The sequence below is a fragment of the Alternaria novae-zelandiae genome (assembly GCF_023758075.1).
Source record: "Alternaria novae-zelandiae strain BMP 2774 chromosome Unknown scaffold_4, whole genome shotgun sequence".
Lineage (NCBI taxonomy): Eukaryota > Fungi > Ascomycota > Dothideomycetes > Pleosporales > Pleosporaceae > Alternaria > Alternaria novae-zelandiae.
The window spans coordinates 686,881-713,227 of NW_026056964.1; the positions used below are offsets into that span (position 1 = coordinate 686,881).

At 53.8% G+C, this 26,347-nt stretch overlaps 11 protein-coding genes across 11 annotated transcripts; 6 read left to right on the forward strand and 5 right to left on the reverse strand.

Moving 5' to 3' along the window:
* Window positions 1–514: 514 nt before the first annotated feature.
* On the reverse strand, window positions 515–1,253 carry J4E88_002733 (uncharacterized protein; the record flags this gene model as incomplete). The annotated part of the gene is made up of 2 exons (XM_049396391.1): window positions 515–1,136; window positions 1,192–1,253. The coding sequence occupies 2 exons, from the start codon at window positions 1,251–1,253 to the stop codon at window positions 515–517; spliced, it is 684 nt and encodes a 227-aa protein (XP_049257739.1).
* Window positions 1,254–1,725: 472 nt separating this feature from the next.
* J4E88_002734 (uncharacterized protein) lies at window positions 1,726–3,795 on the forward strand (the record flags this gene model as incomplete). The annotated part of the gene is made up of 2 exons (XM_049396392.1): window positions 1,726–1,773; window positions 1,831–3,795. The coding sequence occupies 2 exons, from the start codon at window positions 1,726–1,728 to the stop codon at window positions 3,793–3,795; spliced, it is 2,013 nt and encodes a 670-aa protein (XP_049257740.1).
* An 803-nt stretch (window positions 3,796–4,598) lies between these two features.
* On the reverse strand, window positions 4,599–6,858 carry J4E88_002735 (uncharacterized protein; the record flags this gene model as incomplete). The annotated part of the gene is made up of 5 exons (XM_049396393.1): window positions 4,599–4,927; window positions 4,974–5,178; window positions 5,227–6,272; window positions 6,327–6,672; window positions 6,751–6,858. The coding sequence occupies 5 exons, from the start codon at window positions 6,856–6,858 to the stop codon at window positions 4,599–4,601; spliced, it is 2,034 nt and encodes a 677-aa protein (XP_049257741.1).
* A 1,182-nt stretch (window positions 6,859–8,040) lies between these two features.
* Window positions 8,041–9,557, forward strand: J4E88_002736 (uncharacterized protein; the record flags this gene model as incomplete). The annotated part of the gene is made up of 3 exons (XM_049396394.1): window positions 8,041–8,142; window positions 8,198–8,262; window positions 8,318–9,557. 3 exons carry the CDS (start codon window positions 8,041–8,043, stop codon window positions 9,555–9,557), a joined length of 1,407 nt encoding a protein of 468 aa, XP_049257742.1.
* An 830-nt stretch (window positions 9,558–10,387) lies between these two features.
* On the forward strand, window positions 10,388–11,582 carry YHM2 (Mitochondrial DNA replication protein yhm2; the record flags this gene model as incomplete). The annotated part of the gene is made up of 6 exons (XM_049396395.1): window positions 10,388–10,448; window positions 10,501–10,525; window positions 10,585–10,603; window positions 10,659–10,755; window positions 10,806–11,478; window positions 11,528–11,582. The coding sequence occupies 6 exons, from the start codon at window positions 10,388–10,390 to the stop codon at window positions 11,580–11,582; spliced, it is 930 nt and encodes a 309-aa protein (XP_049257743.1).
* A 1,104-nt stretch (window positions 11,583–12,686) lies between these two features.
* On the forward strand, window positions 12,687–14,259 carry J4E88_002738 (uncharacterized protein; the record flags this gene model as incomplete). Its single annotated transcript, XM_049396396.1, has 4 exons — window positions 12,687–12,704; window positions 12,754–13,410; window positions 13,700–14,079; window positions 14,250–14,259. The coding sequence occupies 4 exons, from the start codon at window positions 12,687–12,689 to the stop codon at window positions 14,257–14,259; spliced, it is 1,065 nt and encodes a 354-aa protein (XP_049257744.1).
* A 389-nt stretch (window positions 14,260–14,648) lies between these two features.
* On the reverse strand, window positions 14,649–15,677 carry J4E88_002739 (uncharacterized protein; the record flags this gene model as incomplete). The annotated part of the gene is given in 2 exon segments (XM_049396397.1): window positions 14,649–15,654; window positions 15,673–15,677. The coding sequence occupies 2 exon segments, from the start codon at window positions 15,675–15,677 to the stop codon at window positions 14,649–14,651; spliced, it is 1,011 nt and encodes a 336-aa protein (XP_049257745.1).
* Window positions 15,678–15,981: 304 nt separating this feature from the next.
* J4E88_002740 (uncharacterized protein) lies at window positions 15,982–17,094 on the reverse strand (the record flags this gene model as incomplete). The annotated part of the gene is made up of 2 exons (XM_049396398.1): window positions 15,982–16,166; window positions 16,554–17,094. 2 exons carry the CDS (start codon window positions 17,092–17,094, stop codon window positions 15,982–15,984), a joined length of 726 nt encoding a protein of 241 aa, XP_049257746.1.
* A 217-nt stretch (window positions 17,095–17,311) lies between these two features.
* Window positions 17,312–18,187, reverse strand: J4E88_002741 (uncharacterized protein; the record flags this gene model as incomplete). The annotated part of the gene is made up of 2 exons (XM_049396399.1): window positions 17,312–17,886; window positions 17,938–18,187. The coding sequence occupies 2 exons, from the start codon at window positions 18,185–18,187 to the stop codon at window positions 17,312–17,314; spliced, it is 825 nt and encodes a 274-aa protein (XP_049257747.1).
* A 522-nt stretch (window positions 18,188–18,709) lies between these two features.
* J4E88_002742 (uncharacterized protein) lies at window positions 18,710–20,217 on the forward strand (the record flags this gene model as incomplete). Its single annotated transcript, XM_049396400.1, has 3 exons — window positions 18,710–18,910; window positions 18,994–19,795; window positions 19,847–20,217. The coding sequence occupies 3 exons, from the start codon at window positions 18,710–18,712 to the stop codon at window positions 20,215–20,217; spliced, it is 1,374 nt and encodes a 457-aa protein (XP_049257748.1).
* A 3,076-nt stretch (window positions 20,218–23,293) lies between these two features.
* Window positions 23,294–25,246, forward strand: J4E88_002743 (uncharacterized protein; the record flags this gene model as incomplete). Its single annotated transcript, XM_049396401.1, has 4 exons — window positions 23,294–23,472; window positions 23,616–23,805; window positions 23,859–24,287; window positions 24,335–25,246. 4 exons carry the CDS (start codon window positions 23,294–23,296, stop codon window positions 25,244–25,246), a joined length of 1,710 nt encoding a protein of 569 aa, XP_049257749.1.
* Window positions 25,247–26,347: the final 1,101 nt, after the last annotated feature.

Below are 26,347 nucleotides of genomic sequence, written 5' to 3' on the forward strand. Positions count from 1 at the left end.
CAGTCTTGGAAAAGGCTTGTCAAAGCTTGTCATTATACGCGCGTTGAGGTCACTATCTTGACTTTTGGCGGGGTTGTCGAATGAAATGGGCTCGCGCGTCGGACATGGTTTCGCTCCTGCCTCAACGGGCTTAGGCATTCCGTACAGCACCGGTACCATGCTCTTTAAAGCATGTAATCTCACCAGCCTCGCTCCGCGATGTTTATTGCCGAAGATCAGTTGCTCGGGCCGGCAAAGCTTTTGCAGAACATGTCGTCAGCTTGTAGGGATTGTCGGGTGAGATCACCATATGCGGCCAGAGTGTTCGGATACGCTCACTTGCTCAGTACGGGAACGATTCTTTGACCTTTTGATTTGTAGTCTAGTCTAATTAATCTACATGAATGTGTTTACTAACACAGAGTCCACCTGTGAGATTCTGTCTAATCATCTAGCACCAACGTGCCTTGAACCATTTTTTGGGGTTGAAGAGTGGAGTTATCGAGCCTTTCCGCAACCTTGAACCACATACCCTTTACTGCTCCTCCCAGGTCAAGTTGAAGCGTCCAGGCGCACTCTGATACTCCTTCAGATGTGTTATCACTTCGTCGGCGCTAAGAGCCTCAGAGATGATGCCAGCATTGGTAGGCGCAACGAAACCGCTGGTCACAGCGTTCTTGACCCACTCAATGAGACCACTCCAATAGCCGTCCACGTTGTACACGATGACAGGCATGTCGTGGATGCCTAGCTGGTTCCAGGTGGTAATCTCCATCAGTTCCTCAAATGTTCCGTAGCCACCAGGTAGAGCAACGAAGCCGCCGCCTGGCCCACCCTTGACAACTTCCTGAGCCATCATCTGCTTTCGAGTGTGCATGTCCTTGACAACAGTAGTGCGTCCATATTTGTCTGCGTCGATAGAGTGGCCGTTAGGGTTGGCAAGGTCGTTGTGCTGCTCGAGTTGAGTGAGGGCGCCGGGGATGATGCCGTGGACCGAGTCGGGGCCCGACAGCGAGACGAGGGTTCGTGCTACCTCGCCCATGAGGCCGACAGTGCCGCCGCCGTACACGACCTTGGTGTTGGCCTTGTGGAGAGCATGCGCAAGTTGCCTCGCTGCCTCCATGTGGACTGGCGATGTGCCACTGGAAGCGCCGCAGCTGTATCACAGTTAGCCATTCGCTCCATCAATCAGTTGACGTCCTGTCTACATACAATACGGCAACCACGGGCTGCTTGGCAGAGCCATTGCTAGCTGTTGCGTTGTTGTCCGCCATGGTTGTTCGGATGGTTGATAGAGATGCTCGGAACGAGGGAACTAGAGTCGGAACGCGGGCTGTCAAATGCAATTGACGTGTTGAGGAGGGGCGGCGACAGAAGCTTGAGAGGAGCCTCTCCAACGGAGGAGGGGTTAAGGCAGCGGTAGCCCCATTATAAGGTCGTCAAGGTGATATTAGGCAGCACCTTTTGCGCAGCATCTTCATCAATCCATAGCTGCAATCCCTTGGTGAAGAGCAAGCTCCAAAGGGTATGCATTTCGGTGAGGTGCATGAGGTCACCGCCACCTGGGCCGGGACCTCGAGGCCCATGTGGCTAGACCCTGACGCGGGACAGGCACGGGCCCTCGGCGGAACCGCCAATTCCTCGGAAAGTCTCCAGATTATGTGTTCAGACTTCATCGCGAGTTCATCTTCCTTCTCCACCTAACAAGCTGCTCAAGCCGGAATCTAGGTTCCGCACGTTGCCATCATGCCAGAGGCACAAGCAGCCGCCGCGCCGCCCGAGGAGGGCAAGAGTGTAAGTCGCAAACAAGACCCCTCCGCTTCGAGATGATAGCTAACGGCTCCATGATAGCTCGTCAAGTCCATTGTACAAAGCGTGGGCCTGTTCCTGCTCATTCAGGGGGGCATGAAGTACTTCATGCCCCAGACTGCCAAACCCGCCCCCGCCGTCAACGATCCCGCGCAAACTGGCTCCGTCGCCGCCGTCAAACCAGCTGGCAATGTCGTGATTCCCGCATGGGAGCAGCGCCCACAATCTCTTGACCCTGGTGCTCAGTACAGCCACATCCCATATGCTGTCGCGCCCATGTGGCCTGCCGGCACTGAGATGGACATCGCCATGTACATCTCCTCGTCCGTCGCAATGCCCCCGCTCAAATCGATGCCTAAGGACTCGCTGTTGATTGAGGAGAATAACTTCAAGTTTGGAGACTACAAGGAGAACAGAGAAATCCATACCGAGTTCAAGGTCCCAAGCGAAGTGCAGCATAATGCTACTCTGCTTGCTCACTTCTACGTCGCACAGAGTGGCAGCGTGCTCGACCCCACGCAGCCCGGCTACGACCACAGCAAGGCCTACCACTTCATCCGTCCATTGTCCCAATACCAGCCCAAGAAGAAGATCGCGAAGACGAGAAACTTGCTGAGCGATATGCCAGAAAGAGCCGAGGTGGAAACCGAAGAGGAGAAGAATGCGCCAAAGATTGTATCCTCCTACTACCATCCCAACTTCACCGTCTCCCTGATTCCCGACGCGGGTACTTTGCAGTATGCCGCCATGCATCCAGGTCCCAGGCGGTTTATCACACTCGAGGCTACCGGCGCACGAGATGCAAGTGGTCAGAACACCTGGTACTATCCCATCGTGTTCACCAACACCTTCTGGCAGCTCAAGAAGCACATGATCGAGTTGAACGACACCGTCACGACCCTTCCGCTCAACGTCAAGCTCAACAACCTTGCACACTGGAAGTACAACATCTTCGCCGCAGTCGACGAGAACCTCAACGCGAACGCCAGAGCCGCAGCTGCAGGCCAATCTACCCCCGGAGGTGGCGATGGCTCTGAGATGGAGATGTTCAAGGAAATCTTGATAGACAGCAACTCATACCTTCTCGCCATTACCTTTGTCGTCTCCATCTTCCACATGATCTTCGAGATGCTCGCTTTCAAGAACGATGTTCAGCATTGGCGCAAGAAGAAGGACAATATTGGAACCTCAGTCCGCACCATCGTCGCAAACGTTTTCATGCAAGCCATCATCTTCCTCTACCTCATCGACAACAACGAAAACACATCTTACATGATCCTCTTCGGTCAGGGCATGGGCATGGCAATCGAAGCATGGAAGATCACCAAGTCGGTCAACGTGCGCATCCGCCAAACAATGCCTGGCTCTCTACTCCCCTACACCATCGCATTCGAAGACAAGCACGTCCTATCGGACACGGAAAAGAAGACCGAAGAATACGACGCCGTTGCATTCAGGTACCTCTACATGGTCGCCGTGCCCCTCCTCATCGCCTACGCCATCTACTCGCTCATGTACGAAACCCACAAGTCATGGTACTCCTTCATCATCACCACGCTCGTCGGTTCCGTCTACGCATATGGCTTCCTCATGATGGTCCCCGCCCTCTACATCAACTACCGTCTCCAATCAGTCGCCCACATGCCCGGCCGCGCCATGACATACAAGTTCCTCAACACCTTCATCGACGACCTCTTCGCTTTCACCATCAAGATGCCCACTCTGCATCGTTTGGCTACCCTCCGCGACGACGTCATTTTCTTCGTTTACTTGTTCCAGACGTGGAAGTACAAGGTTGATTACAACCGTGTCAATGAGTTTGGACAGGGTGGCGATGACGAGGAGGTCGAGGAGAAGGATGCTAACAAGCCGTTGGCTGCTCATCCGGGCGGCGATAAGAGCTTGAAGGTGCCTGATCAGGAGAAGTTGGAGAAGGTGCAGAAGGAGAAGGCTGAGGCTCAGGCGACGGGAAGTCAGAAGAAGGGCGGTGCGACGAAGAGGAAGTAGGATCATTCCTGAAAGTGAGGCTGTAGGTCTCTTGTACGGACTTGGTACCTTAGTGGTGTTGTATAGTTAAGTTCTATTTATTTACAAGGGATGGTTTTGTGAGTACAGCGCTGATGCGATAGATCGGTTCGTTGCCAGGACTCGGTTTCTTGGCTTGAACCGATCTATCGCATCAGCGCTGTAGCCACAAAATCATTCCGAAGAGATATTGTTGTATTACCACAAATAATAGAAGATTCGCCCTGGTATCCACTGTGCGCGTTTGTTGTTTCATCACCTACAGCGATCTGGCTGGAGTGCAGCTATCGTCGAAGCGCCTGTCTTAACGTCCCCCCTGCTCATCAGGTTCGTTGATTCTTCAAATGGAAAGTGGGCAATTGTAGAACCGTATTTTTCATTACAAGGCCAGATCAGGTAGTGCAGCTAAGTAGTACTAAAGATATACCGCCGAAGCGTGATTTGGAATCACCGTAATCGTACATCTGACTAACCAGACTAGAAAACCTTTTGGAACCCGTCGTTCCCTGGCGTATGCCAATGCTGGATCGGCTGACTCGCATTCGCAGCCACAACGCCTCGCAATGCTTTTGACGAGATAAAGCAGACTGTCCACCATGATTGTGCCTTACCACCATTTCAGGAAGGACTATAACGTATATGTAAAGGATAAGATCCGGAAAGACCAGCATTGGAAACCTGCCATGTCGAGACTAGTCGATCAAAAACTGTTGTGTACAGGAAAGTAATTCAGATCAAGGGGACGGCGCCTCTGCTGTGGGAGAAGCGAGTTACCCCTGTGGGAGTCATGAGAACCCTGGGAGCTGGAATCCGAAGCCAGGGACTGCAGGCGGGACGGCAACACCCTGTTCAGGTCGAGGCGAGATGTGACGCGGGTCGTTGACGGGACGATGATCTTGCTTGCGGAACTTGGCCGGGCCATTGTTGTCAAAACCACCGCGACCACCGTTGCCGGCGAACTCGTTGCGTCCGAAGTCTGCACGCTCGTTGAAGTCATTTCGTTGGTTGAAGTTACCACGTCCACCATGGTCTCCACGTGCGTTGAAGTCACCTCGGTTGCCGAAGCCTCCACGACCTCCGCGAGGTACGTCAGTTGGTACACGTCGGCTGATGGCTAGGTTGTGTTAGTCGTGTAATAAGCAAGTCATGGATGTACATACCCTTTGAGGAAACACCTGCACCTATCTCGATGTCCGGCTCCTCGATCACCATACCTCCCTCTAGTGGCCGACCACCTGTTCCACCATGCTCAGCGGTCAAAGCCCACTTGCGATCAGCATCTGTAAGACGAGAGATGGGAACTACACTAATGCCAGTGGTGTAATCACTGCAGTCACGGGGCCCAAAGCCGACACCCCATCGGGTCTAGTACTGTTAGTAAAGGAAAGTAGGCATCAGGAATGACTATCTTACCTGGCGCGCTTTGGACTGTGCAGCGGGATCCTGGAGGGTGTCCATACCTTGCTTGGCGGCAACGGCATCCGGACGGGTCAACATCTTGACGAAAGCGTGTCGCTTATCCTGGTTGACAATACAAGTTTGGACTCTACCAAAACGAGCAAATATGCTCCGGATCTCACCTTCAGTTCCACCAGCACCACCTACGAATAATGTACGGCTGAGGACTCTGATGTGATCGCGCGGCAAAGTTTCATCCCACTCGATATACTTCGACTGCCCATACGCTGCTCTAGGCGGGCTCGGCTGTCGTCGCGGCGGTGACCGCTGGCGATACTCATTACGATCATTACGACCACCCCTCTGTTTACCACGACCACGACCGCGCTCACCTCGCTCAAAGCGTTGTGCATTGCCCTCGGGACCTGCATTGGGGTCGTAAGTACCATATGTCGGACTTTCCCGCCGATTTGGGTTTGGTGGAGATCTAGGCACGGGCGATCGTCGACGTTGATAGTCGGGCGATCTGCTACGGTCGCGCATTCTACTGTCGTTCAGGTCATATCTGTCTCCCTGGTTACCGTTCTGCGCAGCAGGCTGAACCTGTGGCGGTGTCTGCGCAACAGCCGGGAGCTGCATTGGTGGCATAGGCATTCCGCCATTCTGGGCCATAGCCAACGTATTCAGTGCCTGTATTGCTTGGTCGGGTTGGATGGAGCCAGCGCTCATAGCCTTTAGAATCTGAGTCACGATCTCATTCGTACCAGCGGGGGGAACAGGCATGTTAGGCTGCCCCATTGCCCCAGCAGGTGGCGGAGGCACGAAGCCAGGGGGTGGTGGCGGTACCATGTTCTGTTGAAAAGGAAACGCAGAAGCTGCTGCAGGTGGAGGGTTAGTTTGCCCATTCTGCTGACCGACGCCAGCGAGCGCAGCGAAAAGAGCACCCGGGTCTTGTGGAGGTTGTGGCAGAGCTACAGGGGGTGTTGGCTGTTGGTTAGTGTGCCCGTTGAATACTGGTACTGTGCCGTTACTCTTAGGTGGCTCTGGAGGTGCTGGTGCATCTACGTTGACTACGGGTTAGCTAGATGGCGCCTGAAAGACGAGTCTTGACCTACTGTTTTGGCCTCCATTCAGCTGCTGCTTGAAGCCGGCGAGCATGTCGTGTGGAAAGGTCTGACCGCGCTCCCAAATGTCTAGGAGTTTGGAGATTTTCTCTTTTTGTGTCTCTGGTGCGGATTGAATCAAATTGTGCATCATGGCCGGAAGCACGTCTCGCATCATCTGTACACCCGAAGCATAGGTTCCTTGCGCCGCGTTCTTTGACACAGCCTGGCCAGCCTGCTTAGCCCTCTCAACCCATTGGCGGGCGACTGCATCTACGACGTATAGTACTCCGAGCTTGTGTGTGGCGACGCTGTTCTGGAGCTGCTGGGCGATCTTTTGGACGATTACGGAGTGAGACTATATGTGAAAGCAGATACTTAGTACGAGGTCCCATGTGCACGGAAGATGTGTAGGAGATCCTGGCGACTGGCATACCTGAATGTTGTCGACGCACAGCTGCGTGATAGCCTTGATCTTGGTGGGCGTGACTCCCGGCGGCTTGAGGGCCTGTAATGACTGCAATTGCGTGCCTAGTTCTTCCATGGCTGCCATGATTAGGTTCAACGGACCAGGTCAAACTTGATGCGAAAGGAAAAGAAGTGTCGGTGACAGCGCGCTATGGGTGGAGCGCGAGGTGAGAGAAGCGAGATGGCAAACGCGCAAGCACTTTACTCGAGCTCGCTAGAGACAGCCGAAGCGGGCAGATCTAGGTAGTACGATGACTGTAGAAGAAAGGTGCAGTTGAGCGAGCTGCGCGCGAGATGCAATGCGCAGTGTGGGGATTGCGCTGACGTGTGTGGTGAGGTGTGTAGGGAGCGAGCTGTGGTGCGATTCAATCTAGGATGCGACGGCGCGCTGAGATTGGAATGCGCGAGGCGTCTTCTTCACTACGAAGTGCGAGAGTCGCAGCGAGCCAGAGTTCAAAGAAGCAGCGGAATAGGTCGCCAGAGTTGGGGCTGGTCTACGTCAAGGGCGCAGCGGCAGGTGAGTAAGACCCGTGTGATGAGTCCAGACAGAGAGAGGGATGGCTGGGTGCGTGCTTGGTGCCGAGTTTGAGAAAACAGCGCTAGCCGCCGACACGTGACGACATGATGGAGATGATCCACCCCAGCCCGGACTGGCAAGGCCTGGCAAGCTTGCCCAGGTGCTGGCCCGACGCTTGCAGCATCTGGAGCCCTGCATTTGTTGACCCAGCGATCGCTCAGCTTTTCTGTACATGTGGCCTCAGAGCTGCGTGGCCCACAGCAGAGACTGTGCCTTGCATACGAGCACCGCCGTTTTGACGTACTCTCTACCCGCTCCAGCGAGCACCAAGACTGTGCCGAGGCGATTGCATGACCTGTTACACGTCCCAAGCTTAGCACTCCATACTATGGCCTGTATGCTCGGAAACCGGCAGTAGCAGCCGCGTACCTGTCTGCGAAGAAGTGAAATTGAACATGAACATGAACAGAACATGAACATGCCGGCATCACGAATTGTTCTTTTTGCCGATAGAAGCCTCGTGCGAGACTACGCTTCACTCGACTCCATTGGCCCTCCACAGCACCGGAACTGAGGGACTTCCGAACGTTGCCCGCGCGGGTAGCATTCCTTTCGCTGCAAGGTTGCGCGACCATGACGACCGTGCGAGCTCCACCGATATTTTCTCGCATCGTCCCGATCGAAGCCTTTTAACTCCCCCCCATCCGCCCGCCCTCTTGTCCTTCCTCACACATCACTACCATGGCTTCTGCTCTACGACTGTCGAGCGCTCTCCGCGCCGCCGCCCCTCTGCGGACCACAGCCTTCAATGGCCTCCGCTGCTACTCCACCGGCAAGACTCAGGTATGCCACTTTTCTCTCGAGAGGCTAGGACGCGCGCTAACCAGGCCAATTGCAGTCGCTGAAGGAGACCTTCGCCAACAAGCTGCCCGGCGAGATCGAGAAGATCAAGAAGCTCCGCAAGTACGTGCTGCCGGCCCCGCGCCTACCCCAGTGCACCGCTGACATCATATCCCAGGGAGCACGGCAACACTGTTGTCGGCGAGGTCACTCTCGACCAGGTCTACGGTGGTGCCCGTGGCATCAAGTCGCTCGTCTGGGAGGGATCCGTCCTCGACTCTGAGGAGGGTATCCGTTTCCGCGGCAAGACCATCCCCGAATGCCAGGAGCTCCTCCCCAAGGCCCCCGGCGGCCAGGAGCCTCTCCCCGAAGGTCTCTTCTGGCTCCTCCTCACCGGCGAGGTCCCCTCCGAGCAGCAGGTCCGCGACCTCTCCGCCGAGTGGGCTGCCCGCTCCGATGTCCCCAAGTTCGTCGAGGAGCTCATCGACCGCTGCCCCAGCGACCTCCACCCCATGGCCCAGTTCTCTCTCGCCGTCACTGCTCTCGAGCACGAGTCCAACTTCGCCAAGGCCTACGCCAAGGGCATGCACAAGTCGCAGTACTGGGAGCACACCTTTGAGGACGCCATGGACCTCATCGCGAAGCTCCCCACCCTCGCCGCCAAGATCTACCGCAACATCTACAAGGACGGCAAGGTTGCTCCCATCCAGAAGGACAAGGACTACTCCTTCAACTTGGCCAACCAGCTCGGTTTCTCTGAGAACAAGGACTTCGTTGAGCTGATGCGCCTGTACCTCACCATCCACACCGACCACGAGGGTGGAAACGTCAGCGCCCACACCACCCACTTGGTTGGTTCCGCTCTCAGCTCTCCCTACCTGTCCCTGGCTGCTGGTCTGAACGGTCTTGCTGGTCCTCTCCACGGACTGGCCAACCAGGAAGTCCTTGTCTGGCTCCAGAAGATGAAGAAGGCTATCGGCAACGACCTCAGCGACCAGGCCATCAAGGACTACCTGTGGTCCACCCTCAAGGCTGGCCAAGTCGTTCCCGGTTACGGCCACGCCGTCCTCCGCAAGACCGACCCCCGCTACGTCTCCCAGCGCGAGTTCGCCCAGAAGCACCTTCCCGACGACCCAATGTTCAAGCTCGTCAGCCAGGTCTACAAGATCGCCCCCGGTGTTCTCACCGAGCACGGCAAGACCAAGAACCCCTACCCCAACGTCGACGCCCACTCCGGTGTCCTCCTCCAGTACTACGGTCTCACTGAGCAGAACTACTACACCGTCCTCTTCGGTGTATCCCGTGCGCTCGGTGTCCTTCCCCAGCTCATCATCGACCGTGCCGTCGGTGCCCCCATCGAGAGGCCCAAGTCTTTCAGCACTGAGGCTTACGCCAAGTTGGTTGGTGCTAAGTTGTAAGCGCGTTACTGCAACGTGCTCTATGGCCAGGAGAATGTGGAGGAATTTGTTTAACATTCAGAGATACCTTGTCCTGTGTAGAATTGCAATGTAAGGATAGGGAATGGGAGCGTTACGGCGCTACATCACTACTTTTTAGTGAACGAATTGCTGTATTCTCACGTCTTGATGATCAGAAATCTACGCTCCATGAAGTTCATACCATGTGTCTGTTGCGATGAAACCGTCGTGAGTGCCTTCGGCCTATTTTCAGGTGTATGAGACTGGCCCAATCGCATCGGCGCAAAAAGCAACGAACGGTGAGATAAGTAACCGGGATATTCGGAGCGTGGGTAGCTTTCGTTGAGCGATGGGGAACCGATGCGGATCGTTGAGCTCTCCAGTGCGACCCGACGCCAATCCGACCCAACAATTCGCTGTTCAGGTGGTGTACTACGTAGCTGTACATGGAATCGCAAAAGCAAACATGTGCATACTTGTATTGGAGAAAGTGACTTTCGGAGAGTACTTGGAGGCAAAAGCAATGCTAGACCCTCGCCCGGTACATGGCCGCGGATGGGAAGCAGCTGCGGGACATGGCCCTTCCGCCAAGTGGCCGATAGCCTCAGGGACAACCCCAATTATAGCGCGCCCGGACGGCGGTCAACCAGCAACACAGACCACCTCGCAAGCTTATACCGTTTTTCTATGCATCCCTTTCCTCGCTTTGCTCACACACTTGATACTACTCACACTTGCGACGGAGCACCCTTTTGCCTTGGTCAGGCCGCATATCTTCGACAAGAGAATCCCAGAGAATGAGCTCCACACCTGCGACGGGCGTCCCCAGCATGGCGAGGAACGGCCCGCCATCGCTCGAGAAGAAGCCGGTCAAGTTTAGCAATCTGTTGCGTGAGTTTGCGTGCTGATGGAGAGCGGGAACGTGTGCTGACTGTAGGCGCAGTTGGTGCTGGTCTCAACATGTTTGAGTAAGTAAACATCCCACTTCACCACCAAGATAGCAATTGAAGCTGACTGAAGATGACAGAGTGACAACTCTGGGACAGGTATGCAATTTCAGGCAACAAACTTCGCCGGAAGCACACTAACGACCGATGATAGCCGTTGGAGGTCGTCAAGACTACCATGGCTGCCAACAGGTCTGAAGGCTTCTCGGGAGCCATTGGTCGCATCTGGGCGCGTGGAGGTGTTCTTGGATGTCAGTATGCGTTCTACAGTTTCCGGACAATCCCGCTAACAATCGTACAGTCTACCAGGGTCTCATTCCATGGGCCTGGATCGAAGCCTCCACCAAAGGAGCCGTCCTTCTCTTCGTCGCTTCCGAAGCCGAATACTACGCCAAGTCATTCGGCGCCCCCGACTTCCTCGCCGGTATCTCTGGTGGTATGACGGGTGGTCTCGCTCAAGCCTATGCCACCATGGGTTTCTGCACTTGCATGAAGACGGTCGAGATTACAAAGCACAAGGTCGCAGCCACCGGTGCGAAGCCTCCGGGTACGCTCGAGACATTCATGGGCATCTGGCGCGCGGAAGGTCTCCGCGGTATCAACCGTGGTGTCAACGCCGTCGCGGTGCGCCAGGTCACCAACTGGGGATCCCGCTTCGGTCTGTCTCGTGTTGCGGAAACCGGTATTCGCAAGGTTATGGACAAGCAGCACGGCGAGAAGCTCAGCGTGATTGAGAAGATCACCGCTTCAGCTCTCGGTGGTGGTTTGAGCGCGTGGAACCAGCCTATTGAGGTTATCCGTGTTGAGCTTCAGTCCAAGACTGTTGACCCCAACCGCCCCAAGAACCTGAATGTTGCATCTGCGTTCAAGTACATCTACTCGAACAACGGTATCAAGGGTCTTTACCGTGGCGTTACTCCTAGAATCGGTCTTGGCGTTTGGCAGACGGTCTGCATGGTTGCTCTGGGTGATGTGTAAGTTTTGGCGATACCGCTCTTCAAATCTTCGCTAACGAATCTCTAGTGCCAAGGAGGCTGTTGAGAAGCTCACTGGCGACAAGGTCACCGCAAAGCATTAGACGGCGTTCGGATACTGGATCTAACGGGGTTGATGTTCTATCAATGATCTATGCAAGTGGTCTGGCATCAGCTGTGGTCTTGGGATGAGAAAGCATGACGGGGGACATATATGACTATGACGTTCATAGCGCTATAAGATTATAATACTCAACACACTGAAAGTCTCGTGACATTAAGGCTTATTTTCAACCGCTCGTTCCATGTGAGAAACCATGTATATTGTGAAATGTTTTCCGTGGTCGTTCCTTCCTATTATACTTGGGCAGTGGTGAATGCACTAGCATGTGGTACAATTCCGACCATGCCCTAGGTGCCAGGTGCCTACCTAGATAGGATGGCGCTAGCTCGCGTCATAACCAACCACCACCAGCTCTCTCTCTCGCCCACCACACGACACAAACTTCGCATTTTGAATACCGCCTTTGGAGCAAGAATGCGGTATCTACCATGTCCCCACATATCGCCTGTATACCAACGGGTGATCATCGCGGAGAAAAACGGGTGAGTTACTTGTATCCTTAAACACGGCCTACTGGGTTGCTGGGAGCACGACAAGAGCTTGAAGTGGCCTCAAAGCGCAACAAACAGTCACACACTTCATATTCAGAATCTGCCGATTCATTGATAATCAAATCTCTGATTTTGCCGCTGATCCAGGGTAGTTCGCCGATGGAGACGCGCCTCCAGATTTGCGAGATTGGCGTTGCGACTTGACGGGCCTTTCGCATCAACATAATCTCTACTTTCTTGCCTCTGTCGATGAGCTTCATGTCTATCAACCAAGCTTTCCAGACCAAGGTTTATCTGATAAACCTGAGCTTGTGTTACATCCGCCAAAATCTGGCACTCGTGGGTATGGAATTGACCCGTCGAACCCTCACTCTATCTGTCGCATCTTGGTCGATTATGTCGGCAACGAGGAGATGCTTATGCTGGCCTGCGACGATGGGGACGTTATTATATATCGAACTCGAGAGATACACCGAGCGTTGGAACGGCGCACCAACGTGCAGGAGCCTGCTGACGAGGACGGTGTCCATGTGTTTCTCCACTGCAATGTCGGTAGAAGTGCATGGGGCTTGGCTGTACAGCGCAAGACTCGTATGATCGCGATTAGTGCGGTATGACAACCTTGATTTCTCACACGCTCTACTCCTCTAACCTCAACAGAACACTCATCAGATAACGATAGTCGCATTCGCGCTCGCTTCCGATAGCGAATTGGAAGCCCCAGACCACGGTACCAACCCTGGTTTCCCATACAGCAGAAGAGAGGACAGTATCTTTACCCTTCAAGCGACAAACAATGTTCCCGCAGTATCATTCTACGGTGACTCCGGTCGCTGGCTTCTGAGCAGCTGCATTGATGGCAAGACATCGATGTGGGATTTGTATACCAAGAAAGAGGTGGCTACATTCCAGTTAGGCTGGTGCGCCAGCGCAAGCGATCTCTCGAAGCCGCCTCGTTACATATCTCACAGATTCCTGTGCGACTGTCCGGGCGCGCAAAATGTTCTCCACGGGGCATGGGGTACTATAGCGCTGGACACGCGATCCGCATACGAGTTACCGTTAGACGAAGGCATGACTGCGAGTTCGACATGTAGCTCGAGGGACTTCCTAGATATCTCCGACCAGAAGACACGGTTCAAAGTTTCCGAAACCACCTCTCATCAATACCATCCCGACACAGACGACGAAGAGGACAGTACAGATGACGAAGAAATCGAAGTAGTCAGTGAAGCGAACGAGACAGACAACGACGAAGAAGATATTGATCCGAATCACCAGCTTCTCGGAATGACCTTTGAGGAGTTGGCTCAATCTGTAAGTGTAGTCTCTACTGTACCTTTTGCAACATATAAAGCAATCTCTTGTCGGCTGTATCCAATCAGAACGTAGCCAGAGGGTATAGCCACGCCAACCTGGGGAAAAACTGAACAGCCTGGAGCCTACGTTGATGTTGGGTCACCTACTTTGCATGGTTTTGGGTCTATGTAGTCTGCAGACCTGTTCGAATTTTTTCTTGTATGAGGTGCAGCATTACGAGGAGCAAATCTCCTCTTCGTTCATATTTGAAGTTAAAGACACGTTAGGTGACTAACATACAGCGCAGTTTGGTATAAGTGAGACGCTGTTGTCTTCCATTCGACCCGGAACATTGCGCAGCCCTAACAGAGCGCCGTATCGCCTGATTGATGACCTGAGGCCTATCGCAGAACATATGGGTGGCCCGTTCTTAATCTTCACCAAAGAGGACATATTCCTCATCCAAGGCCTTTCCGCAACATCACTCAATGTGCCTCTCGATCCCATCGTCGCGATAAGACGACCGCTACATCCAGGCCGATGGGTAGACTCCCTCATGTCTTGCGACCGACACTGCTTCTTCTCCCAGATACCCGAGCTGGGCATCTTCATAGTCGGATCTCCGGCCGGTCGTGTCGGCGTCTTCAGTCTGTACTATACTAGAGACAAGAACACTGGGGAGCCGCGGTATGGCTTCAAACTTGAATACCTTCTGCCGTTTCGGTCAGGCAATGAGACGGAGATAGCGGGAGGGCCGAAAGAACGGCTGCTTGGTGTAGCTGTAGCGCCAATACAAGGTAAAATGATACTCGACATATCTCTTCGCAGCGTCTATCACAGGGCTAACATCTAACCAGGCATGTTTGACCCTTCAGAAGATATCGAAGGACCGGATCAACGGGGCTTGCTCTCGCTCCAGCCTCGACGATGGCGCTTGATGATGTACTATATGGATCATACTGTATTGAGCTTTGAGTTGTCAAAGCGGAGAATGGGCGAGTCGCCAAGCTTGGGTGATATGGTCGTTTAGCACCTCAACCTAGGGAAATTAAACAGGTCTGCAGCCTACATCAACATGAAAACATGCAAAGTAGGTGGTCTAACGTTGATGTAGAATCCACGCATGTTCAGGTTTTTGCTTGTATGAGGTGCTGGTATCAATCGTATGAGCGCATGCTACATACACTTCCCGCTGGGCATCTTCCAATGCACCAAAACCCCGTTCGATTAACACGGAATTCCCAATTATACACCCATCACTCTCCTAGTCTCAGATAAACCTCCAGCACTCTCCTTCTCGCCCTCACCATCAACCTCTCCGTAGCCAAATCCTCGCTCTCCTCGTCATCATCCGTTTCATCAGCCTCAGTCTGCTCAATCATGCTTCTCAATTTTTCCGCCGTCACACCATCAGCTGGTACACCTTTCTTGAGCAGCTTCTTTACATTCTCCTTGATGCGCGCATCGTTCATACATAGATACAACGTCTCAAGACGTGCAAAGGGGCGCAGGTAGGGACCGATGAACGCGTAAGAGTCCAGACCCGAGTACGAGATGACGAGGCGTTGGATACGAGACAAACTAGTCGGCGGCAGGATAGAAGACAGTGTCTGCAGACGAAGCGTCTCAGTGGTATTGCAAGCAGCCGTGAACCTCGCACTCAACCAGATGATATCCCTGTCAGAGTTGAAGTAGAACTTCTTCTCATTTTCTTCTCCGCCGATCTTCCGGCCGTGAAAGGAGAATAATGCGGTAAAGTTCTCCGAAGTGAAATGAACGAGCTCCCCACCTTCATGTGAGATCCTAAAGTTTCTGGCTTCTTGGTTGGTGGAGAAGAGCGGTGGGAGTGGGGGTATGTAGCGGAGGCGCGGGATGTGGTCGATGGTGTTGTAGGTGTGGAGTTCGAGGAAACGGGTTCGCGGGGCGGGAGCGGCGTAGGACCAGATTAGTGCGCGGACGGCGGGAGGGAGGCCGGTGAATGTTGGGGTAGTGGGAGAATTTTGGGTTGTAGTCTTGATAGGGTTGGGGTTGATGTGTAGGTCTATAGTGTCGGTGTCGTTATACTGATCAGACTGGGTATTTGGAGGCGGTACTGGTGGACTTTTGATATCGACGCCGCTGTCATGTGGAGCGTCTTCGCTATCAATGGGCATGGCGCACGAGCTTAGGCTGCCAAAGCTTTGACCGGGAGAGTCGGTTGTCATGATAGAATCTTCGAATGGCTCTTTCTTCTTCTTAATACTCATCATAGTCCCGAAAGACCTCTTCAGCGATTCGAACGCCATCCTTCGCGGTTAAGATTGCAATGTTTGGTAATTGTTGTGCTTGTGTGTTGGAGCGGTATCAGAACCGGAAGGCTGTAGGCAGCTAACGGGAGAGCTGTTTGCGTCGGTGTCGGGGACCCAGGCGAACGTTTGTCCGAGTTGGCGAGGCAGCAAACGCATCGGTGACAACATGTGACTCCATGGCTTAGGCCGCTATTATAGGCGGGTATTGCTGGTTTCGTACCCTTCTTCACATTCACCTGTGGTGCTGAGTATGCTATAAACGTTAGCCCGAATGTATCCGAGTCGATGTCGGTTCCTTGACTTACTCGAAAGCTGCTATCAGATCATCGCCATCGTACCTACTGACCGTTCTCGGCTGTTTCCAAGGCATTTCATTCGACCTTTTGGCGGCTAGATACTTGTTTGGTGGAGCCATTGGTGTAACGAACAGTTTCACTCCCTCGTAAAGCGACCCATGCACTTTGGCAATGAACTCGTCGAGCGCGTCTTGTGTTAGAAACGATACCCACCATATCCTTTTTCTGTCTCTTGCCAAGTTTACATCAATTGCATCGAGACCCACAGCAAGTAACCCATGATGGGGAGCGCAGAAATCCGCTAAACCGTTTGGTGTTTGCAAAGGCAGTTTACTTCCATCCCACGCGGTAATACGCGCATTTCGTTTACCACTATATTCATCATACTTCTTGTGTGGGAGACGAGATGAGCGGCCAATGCTTGGTTTGGGTAGGTCATGCAAAACCCTTCCAGAAAAGAGTGCGGAAAGAACAGCCAGAAATTTGACGGCATCGGCAGCGGCCCCATGTTTCTGATGCCTGGAGCGCCATCCAATTATTTTCAGAGCTTTCATGACTCGATCTAGACTGGGCTGACGATATTGAATGAGTAATTTGTCGGGTTCGGCGGTCATGCTCTTGTAGTAATCGCTGACAAGCTCTTGTACATCGCACCAAGAAGTGAACAGTGCTGCGATGGCCGGAAACTCATCGCTGATCCATTTGAATTCCCTCGTCATGCCAAAACCAACCAATATAAGTTCGCCTTGGATGGAGGACAAGAACTTGTACAGTCTTGCGCCAGCAGTCTCCTTGGTCTCGTCGGTCATGGTTCCAACAACAGGTCCGTATCGCCGTTCTTGAATGCGAATGGTAAATGCCTCGATCTCGTTCTGATTGTAGAAGTGATACATAGACGAGAAGAAGCGAAGTGGCTTCGAACTCGGTCGTAGTACCGCGACTCCAAGCTCACTCGCCTCTGAACCACGCTGGTGGACCCCTTCTATATCGAATGCTACCACCGTGGCTTCAGCAAGGCGGTCTTTGACGCTAGCAAGGCCTCGAAGTTCCGATTTGAGCAGTGGCTGCACATCGGAATTCTTGACGAAGCCATAAATACCCTGTCTGTTGGGCTTCATCTTGTATTGTAGACACGGTTTGTTTTCGGGCAGAGGGAATTATCGAGATGTAAGTCCAAAAGATAGATGAGTAATGTTTGGAGATAGCTGTGGGCAGGATATAGAATGATATAGTGTAGGTTTTGTTGCGACGGTGGTACCATGGTTGGGCGTGGCTGACTGAGACCAACAGGACGGCCTCTACAGGGCGACCAAAATTTCTTGTCGGAGCGACATTTCATTCTTCCACAATGACTTCCGACTTCCAAAAGACCCACGCGAAGACAGCCAAGAGCTTCAACCCACAAGCGGTCCACAAGGCACCTGCGAGACCTACACTGCTGTGCGCGTACAATCCGCCGATGCAGGCTCCCAACAGCAGCATCGCGGGTGCAGCAATCCTCCTGTTGCGCTCCACATTCGAAATCTTGAACAGCTGAGGGTCAGAAAAGAGATCGCAGTAGTTGCTCGTGAGCACGACACTGGTCAGACCGTTGTACTTCAAGGCGCGTGACGTGACTGCCTGTCCACTGGATTGGAAAGCGACTGAAGCGAGCGGAACAATCATTTGCCAATGAAGGCCTTCTTTCGTGTCTTTCCCGACAGTAGCAATCAATGCAGCGACAGCAATGAGTAGCGTCTGGAACATGTAGGATACTATGAGCACCCATCTCTTGGCAGGTGAGAAGTAGCGATGAAAGCGCGCAAAGCAGAACGAGCCAGCACAGAACGCGACAATGGACGTCAATGCCTTGATCCAACGTATGCCCTCAGAAGGTGCAACAATGCCCAAGCCAAGATACACGGTGTTACCTGTATGTTGAGTAAGCATCGAGTCCAGGAAAGATGGCGCGTCTTACTCACCCGTCTGCATGCTCACGAAAGAGCCCCATATGAACACAGCCGAGCTATCCAGTAGCCCCGTAACAATGTAGCAATACAGCAAAACAAGATCTGCCCAGTTCTTCGTAACATCGGCATTCATGTGCCGTTTGAGCCGCTGCATAGTCCCCTTGCTGTCCGATTTTCCGCCGGCTGGTCCATTTCGGCCGAGAAGCGGCGTTTCCTCGTCTGCGCCGCTGCGCGTGGCGTCTCTGCGCGATACGCTGCTCATGGTTGCACGTGTGGGATGAGATCGTGTAGTCGTATATTGCGAGGGCTGCGAGGACCGGTAGTTATGTCAGTTAGGGCGGGGTGCAGATAACCGCGTCAGCACAACCGGGAAGACGCGAGCCAGCGTGCAGATCGACAGGCACTTCGACTCAAGCTTCAGTTAAGCTTTCGACGCCCGCTGCGGCAATTGCAGGATATCTCAGGACGTGTGGCTTGAAGACCTTCCTGATGTGGCTGTACATGTACAAGCAATGCGTTTGGTGTGCGGGGAAACGGTTTTGGTGGGTATGGTGCGTGGAAAAATGGTGATTGATGCGCGGAGATGGCGTGGGAGTGGTTGGTTGATTGCTTAGTGTCAAGCAAGCATCATAAATAATCATGGCTAGACTGTCGTCATCGGCACACGGCATCGCAGGACGCGCAATGCACGCGGCATGTCAAAAGGGCGTCGTCTGCCGGGTGAATAAACTTTCGACTTCGCGATCCTCTTCAGCTTCTTCACTTGAGGTCAGTTGAAGCCGTCATGCATCTTCCGTCGTTACTGGTCGCGCTTGGCGTATGTGGTGCCGTGGCTGCGCCATTAGAGCAACAACAACCGCTGGCTGGCAGTGCGCGACACCACGCAGGACCTAACAAAGTCTTCAACCCGTACAAGCCTGGCAACAATGATCCATTTGACAAGAAGATTGATTCGCAAGGCGACAAGCTTCAGCCACTACCCTACGTGAGTCCATCATTGAGATCATTCCTCCGCGGAACGACGAATATCTAGCTCGATGATGGTCAACATGCTAACAAAGTTTCCAGCGCAATGGTGACGGAGCGAGTGTTCTAGGGCCTCGCAACCGAGCGCGCGAACGACAAAACCCAGATCTCGTCCGCCCACCCAGCACCGACCATGGCGCGATCCCCAACATGCGATGGTCCTTTGCCGACTCGCATATCCGTATCGAGGAGGGTGGCTGGACGCGCGAGACGACTGTTCGCGAGCTGGGTACTAGCAAGGAGCTAGCCGGCGTGAACATGCGTCTTGAGGAAGGCGTCATTCGTGAACTCCACTGGCACAAGGAAGCCGAATGGGCATATGTCCTCGAAGGCAAGGTCCGCATCACTGCTCTCGATCCTGAAGGTGGCTCCTTCGTCGATGACCTGGAGAAGGGTGACCTATGGTACTTCCCCTCTGGCCACCCTCACTCGCTGCAAGGCCTGAGCCCCAACGGCACCGAGTTCCTACTCGTGTTCGACGATGGCAACTTCTCTGAGGACTCTACTTTCCTGCTCACCGATTGGATGAGACTGACACCCAAGTCCGTCTTGGGTGAGAACTTCCGCGTTTCGCCAGAAGTCTTCAAGGCAATTCCCGAGAAGGAAAAGTACATCTTCCAGGGCTCAGAGCCCGGTCCCATCGACGATGAGGTTCCAAGTGGCGGCAAGGGATACAAGAAGTCGAAGATCCAATTTACTCACAAGATGCTTGCCCAGGAGCCTGTCAACACGACTGGTGGTCAAGTTCGCATCACCGATTCGACAAACTTCCCCATCTCCAAGACTGTCGCTGCAGCACACTTGAGCATTCAACCTGGCGCAATCCGCGAGATGCATTGGCACCGTAAGTCACTCACTTACCCATCCATCGTTCCATACTAACTCTTCACCACAGCCAACGCAGACGAATGGTCCTTCTTCATCGCTGGCCGTGCCCGCGTAACAATCTTCGCCGCCAAAGGCACAGCGCGCACATTCGACTTCCAAGCCGGCGACGTAGGCGTCATTCCTCGCAATATGGGCCACTTCATCGAGAACCTGTCCGACGATGAGGACGTCGAGGTGCTCGAAATCTTCCGTACAGACAAGTACCAGGACTTTAGCTTGTTCCAGTGGCTTGGCGAGACACCGCAGAGACTTGTCCGGGAACACTTGTTTGCGAATAGTCCTAAAGAGGCGGAAGAATTTGCCAAGGCTATTCGCGATGCCGAAGAGGATCCTATTAAGGATACAGAGGTTGATGAGGAGGATAAGGAGGAGTTGTAGGATGGGCGTGGTGATGGGAGGCACTGAGATACGGTAGATGGGAGATGGACTGGATTCTTGACGCTGAAGATGAGGAGGCTGAGCGACTGCTCGTGGGTAGCTTTACACTTGTAATACAATTTCGCCACACATACCGAAGCTACAAGTTCGATCAATTTATGCACGTGGGTTCCACGTTGAGGACAGAAGATATGACCACTTCCGTCTTGAACAAGGAACCCACGCGCATCTGTCGGTTGAGGTTGGAGTATTAGTTGGCTCGTCCCAATTCCATGGTCAGATGAACTCATGCACATGGTCAGCTTAGCTCTACTCATGGCCAGCTTAGCTCTAGTCAAGGTCAGCCCAGCTCTTAGCGATGGTCGGGTGAACTCTTAGTCTCGATCATTCGGGGATGACCCTAGCCTCTTAGGTCTTAGTCATGGTCTGATTAGCTCCTAGTCATGGCCGGATGAACTGCTAGTCATAGTCGGGTGAGCTTTCAGCCGTCGGGCGAGCTGTGTCCTAGGTCAGCTCGGCTTCCGAGGTCTGATTAGCTTTGAAGGACAGCTCAACTTTCGAGGGCAGCTCAACAGTTCACATGGTCAGGCTGGCCAAGTCCATGGTCAGGCCAAGTATTTGGATGGTCTGGTCAGATTAATTCATGGTCGGATTAGTTACATCTATGATCAACCAAGATCGTCTATAGCGCGTCATACGTGGTGTGTTCGTCGCATACTTGCGCGTCTTCACATTGTAGTTAGTGGCTACGTTGCCTCCTCCCTGCAAATCATCAAATATGACGCGTGCTGAGGTAGTAATTCCAAATTTCAAGACATTAACTTAGGCGCAAAGCTGCACAACTACAGTATGAGCTTGAGCGCAGCCACAACGCAGCTACCCCGCTGTGCACCTCGTGAATTGCGAGGAGCTTATTGCGCTGACGTAGCCGCTGCCATGGCGCGAAAGTACGCATAAAGCGGCAGAGCTTGCGGATGCTAGTATAGCTCGCCAGGCTAGTCGTGGGCGTTCCATTTATACGTTCGGCATCTTGAACTTTGTTGAAGAAAAACCAAATGCGCAGCAAAACGATCTCGAATGCTGGATCTGACAACCTTCACGTCTCCGGATGCATGCATCATCCATATCATGTCCATGCCCTGCGACGCATGTGCAAATGCTCTCCCGCCTTCGTTGTATTGTTGATTGTTATTCCTATTGCGTAACGTCGTTGTTCTGTGCTAGCGGTTCCGCTTTGTGATCGGCCAGCATAACGCCCAGGACACAGGTGAACCATCTCAGGAGTAGCGGTTCAACAGGGTGATCCTTATCATCGCCTCCGCTTATGGGTGCCACTGTCGAGATGCCAATACCTGCGCTGCCAGGTGGCTCCTGTCGTCGTCGTCGTTGTCGAAGGACGTGTAGGGCATGAAGAGATGCGCCGAGTTTGTAGCTATTGTTCAGCAAATTCAATGCTAGCACTTGCCATGAGTAGGTTCTACGCCACCTCGCGTGATGGTGAACATGCAGGATGGTAGGATTCGGCTGCATTTTGGTGCCTCGGCGCCTAGTCTCGTGCCCGAGCAGCCAACTGGTCATCCTTCGCAAGTCTACAAGGAACCATATAGGAACACATTATAGTTGAGGTTCTTCGGCGGTAAGCTGACTTGGTCAGACGCATGTTATGCGTGATGGACCCAGCAGGTCAAAACGGCGGTTCGGTCTTTTCGTGGTGCCCGAAATAATTAATGACGCGCACGCTGACGCAACCATAGGTATCATGAATGATATTCTGCCGGTGAATTCTCAGGAGGTGGGTGATTCGGATGTGATTATGTTTTCGAGGTGTGGGAGTGGCGAGCGAAGGGCGGGGGCATTGCGAGTAGAAATGGCTTCCGTCGTACACGTATAGGCAGTTGGACAGTGCCTGAGGGGCCGAGTCCGCCCTTCAAAAAGCACGCGGAAGCGGCAGTGGTGGTGGAGGAAAAGCAGCTTGATGTTTGATGTGCGGTGCTAGACATGCACGGGGTGAAAGTTGCGAGTACGCGCGGCGTACCTGTGTGGAGCGTCTGGATATAGCGCATGGGGATCGATACGCAATACGACCTAGGCAGGCGACTGAAACTGCTTTTACGGATACTGGATACGCGCTTGAGACGATCGGGACAGATAGGCCGTTGCCCGGTGCACAGGCGTGCAGCACGCGGTGGCGCTGTGCCAAGGGTGTCACCCGCTGTAGTTTGGTGATAGCGTTGATTGCATTGTGCCGTGACAGACAAGTATCTCCCTGCCCTGCGATGGTTCGAGGTGGTGGGGAGCGCAGCAGGGCCGACTGCGAGATGGATGCCCTGGCTGCCTCGCTCCTGCCTGCCGCGGTGCATTGGCGGGTCGCGTCCAGGCTCGCATGGCCAGTCAGAGGCGTTCGCTGTGCGGGGCGACTTTCCCGCAAAAGGGTCCAAAGGGTCCAAGGTCCCCAGGATGCTGGCTGCGCTAGGCTGCATGCGGGCTCATCTGGGCCTTCGGGACTTCGATTCGTGTTCCCAAGGGCTTGGCGCGCGCTGCGAGGACGATGCTGCGTTGCACCTGCCTATCGCGGGCCCGTGGGCACCTGGAGCAAAGGAAGCCGTTACCCACTCTCCTATTTCTCGAGCGCACGCTGGCCCATCTATACGCTGCGCTGCGAGATTGATCTCCCGCGGGCCTCAGGGTCTCGCGGGGCTTGGTCGCTCCAGGGCAAGCGCAGGCTCCATGGCGGGTGAATTTGCGAGCTACAGGGCCTTGGGCGGGCCCACTGTGCGGTACCGTTGGGAGTGCCTCCTTTGTTGCTCTTCCACTCGCTGGCACCTCCGACTCCCGCGTGCGTATGCGTGCCACCAAAGTGACGTACCAAACGGCTCCGCCCCCTTCGCAAGCAAACGCTCCAAGATTTCGCCTGGCCCGCGAACCGTGCGCACGGCGTAGGCGGGAAATCTCCCCAAAAAGTACCCAGGTTCGCCAGCGCCCTCGCTCGCCCGCTCCTGCATTCGTATATATCCTGCTGTCCCGCTGATTAACCAAACACGCCCACCCTCACCTCTCACAACCAGCCCCAGCCATTATGTCGCGACACCGAATCATCGCGCCCGCCGAGATCGCGCAAAAGATTGCCGAGGGCGAGCCAATCGTAATCCACGAGGGCTATGTCCTGAATCTCGGAGAATGGATCAATAGGCATCCGGGCGGCCGTCTCGCCATCCTGCACATGGTGGGAAGAGACGCGACAGACGAGATCAATATGTATGTAATGCGGGACGAGCCTAAATATCGCCAGCCCTACCAGCCCTTCCGCAACAGGCAAAGTTCGGCCACACCATGTCGCCGGATACTGCGGAAGCGTTGAGTAAGCAACCCAGCTTGACCTAATACTGACCTCACAACAGCTATCACACCAATAAGGCACTGCTTATGATGACAAAGCATCGCATCGGTCGTGTCGAGCTGCCCTGGGCCAACATGGAGCCTCCAATCCGCTCGCCGGACTACTACATAAATCTCGCGGAAAGAAAGCGATTGGCCGCGGCGCCAGAGTCCGAAAAGTCACGTCGCGGGAGGAGCGTCGACCTGGGATCCGTGGGTCTACCCCCCACCCGTTCGCATTTACCGTCCTCGCTAACATGAACAAGGCCGCCGCCATCATCAGCAAGAAGTTGATTGGAAAGCCAGATACTTGTGTCTACCGCTCAAGTAGCAGGCCTGCAAGCGACCCCGAAAAGCTACCTCTCATCCAAAGCGAGGATGAGATTGAGACACCAGTCTTGTCTGCCGCGGAAGAGAAGAAGAGGCACAGGGAGCAGTATGCCATCGAGCAAGAGGAGAGGGAGATCGAAGAAGGTATCCGCGACAACCCCTCGCTCGACCTGGAAACGCAAAACACCATCATACAAAGCTACCGCGAATTGCACCAACGGTTCAAAGACGAGGGCCTGTACCAATGCCGCTACTCAGAATACGCCAGAGAGTCGGTTCGATACGCTCTGCTCTTCGCTGCGTTCGGCGGCTTCCTTTACGCCAAGTGGTACATGACTTCCGCAGTCTTCCTTGGTCTTTTCTGGGTAAGTCCACTCCCTCCTCTGGGTCAACGCGTTCTAACATAATGTAGCAACAAATCATGTTCACAGCACATGATGCCGGCCATCGTGGAATCACAGGCAACTTCGTCATCGACACCCTCATCGGCGCTTTCATCGCAGACTTTTGCTCTGGCCTCAGCATCGGCTGGTGGAAATCCAGCCACAACGTCCACCATCTCATCACTAACATGCCGGAGCATGACCCGGACATTCAGAACATCCCTCTGTTCTCCACCACTCCTACTTACATCAAGTCCGTTCTATCATCCTTCTACAACTTCCAGTTTGTATGGGACGCTGCATGCGATGTCATTGTCCCTTACCAAAAGTACCTTTACTATCCGATCATGGCCTTTGCCAGGTTCAACCTGTACTTCCTCGGCTGGTTGCATTTGGTCTCACCCCGAGCAGCTCAATTGGGTGCAGCATGGTGGACACGCCCCGTCGAAATCGTCTTCATGTGCTGCTACTGGTATATCTTCGGCTACCTTCTCTGCTGGCTCTATCTTCCCACATGGCCCATCCGTGTCGGCTTCGTCATCATCTCGCACATGGTCACCATGGTTTTGCACGTACAGATCACCCTCTCTCACTGGGGCATGCCCACTGCCGACCTCGGACCCACTGAGTCTTTCCCTCAACGCCAACTGCGCACAACCATGGACGTAGATTGCCCACCCTGGATGGACTGGTTCCACGGCGGTCTGCAGTTCCAAGCTGTTCACCACCTGTTCCCTCGTGTACCTCGCCACAACCTCCGCCGCGGCCAAGAGCTCGTCCGCGAGTTCTCGGCCAAGACCGGTGTCAAGTACAACTGCGTTGGCTTTGTCGACGGCAACAAGGTTGTCATCAGCCGCCTAGAACAAATCTCGCAAATGGTCAAGATCATGGTCGAATGCCAGAACCACATGGCTGAGACTGGCGAGAGCGGATTGCACTAGTACGCGCAGGCGCGGAAGCAGTAGATTTTTGCTGGCGTGTTCGCTTCATGACGACGTTAGATTTGTAGACCTTTATCTCCTTTGTTTTGTGCATAATTAGCGAAAAGAAGGCTACCTCTAAAAACCTCACGAGCAATATACACGATATTTGCATATCCCTTTCTCTGTACCTGACTTGAATCTCCACACGACTGAATTACTGACTCACTGTAGGCACAAGACTAACTTGCATGCAATGGTAACAGGAGAAATAAGGGGTACGGTCGGTTCATTACATGGCTGTCACTGGTAGTGGATACCGGGATCCTCGCCTCGCAAGTCGGAAAATGCGCACGTCCTCAGCGCAGAAGCTTTCAGAAAAGCGGCAGCTAGGCAATCTTAACGTCGGCAATGTGCCTTCGGATAGACTCACTAACTTATCGATATCCTGAGCCAACGTGCTTTGCGTTCATCTCCGACCTGGGTATATCAGAGCGCTGCCGGATATTTCCGGTGCCCGCGCTGTTTTCAGGGTCCAACTCCTTGCCAGCTCAGGCCATCAACACGCAATCCTCACCACGCACCGAGGTCTACAAACGCCCACAGCGTTAAGATATCACCCCCTCTCCCTATCGGTATTAATTCTGCATATTCGATATATCTCAGCGCAATGATTCACATTGCTCCAGCTCAGCTAATGGGGACGCCTGTGCAGGACGGTTGGCTGGCTTCTGCCGGAAGCTTGCTTTCACATTACAAGTTTTCGATGCGACTGGATACAGCGGACTTTGATTATGCTTCTACGAAAAAGAAATGCGTTCATTTGTAACCTGACACATAATGTACCCATAAGACAGTGCCGGCATCGGGCTGCCGATCCGCAGATGTCCACCGCTGAGGGGTTGGCTGGTCTTCAAAATCATACGACGTCGTTGACAATAGGCTGGAATATGCGCAACTATATGCGCTTAACGAATTCGAAGCCCGGAAATGATACCAATAACCTCTTGCAGATTCGCTCGATCAACCAGCCAATAGTTGGATATCAGCCGACTCCTTAAACAGCGAACAGGTGCATGCTGGCAGGGCACTCAGCTGCAGCAAAGTAACCAACCGAGCCTC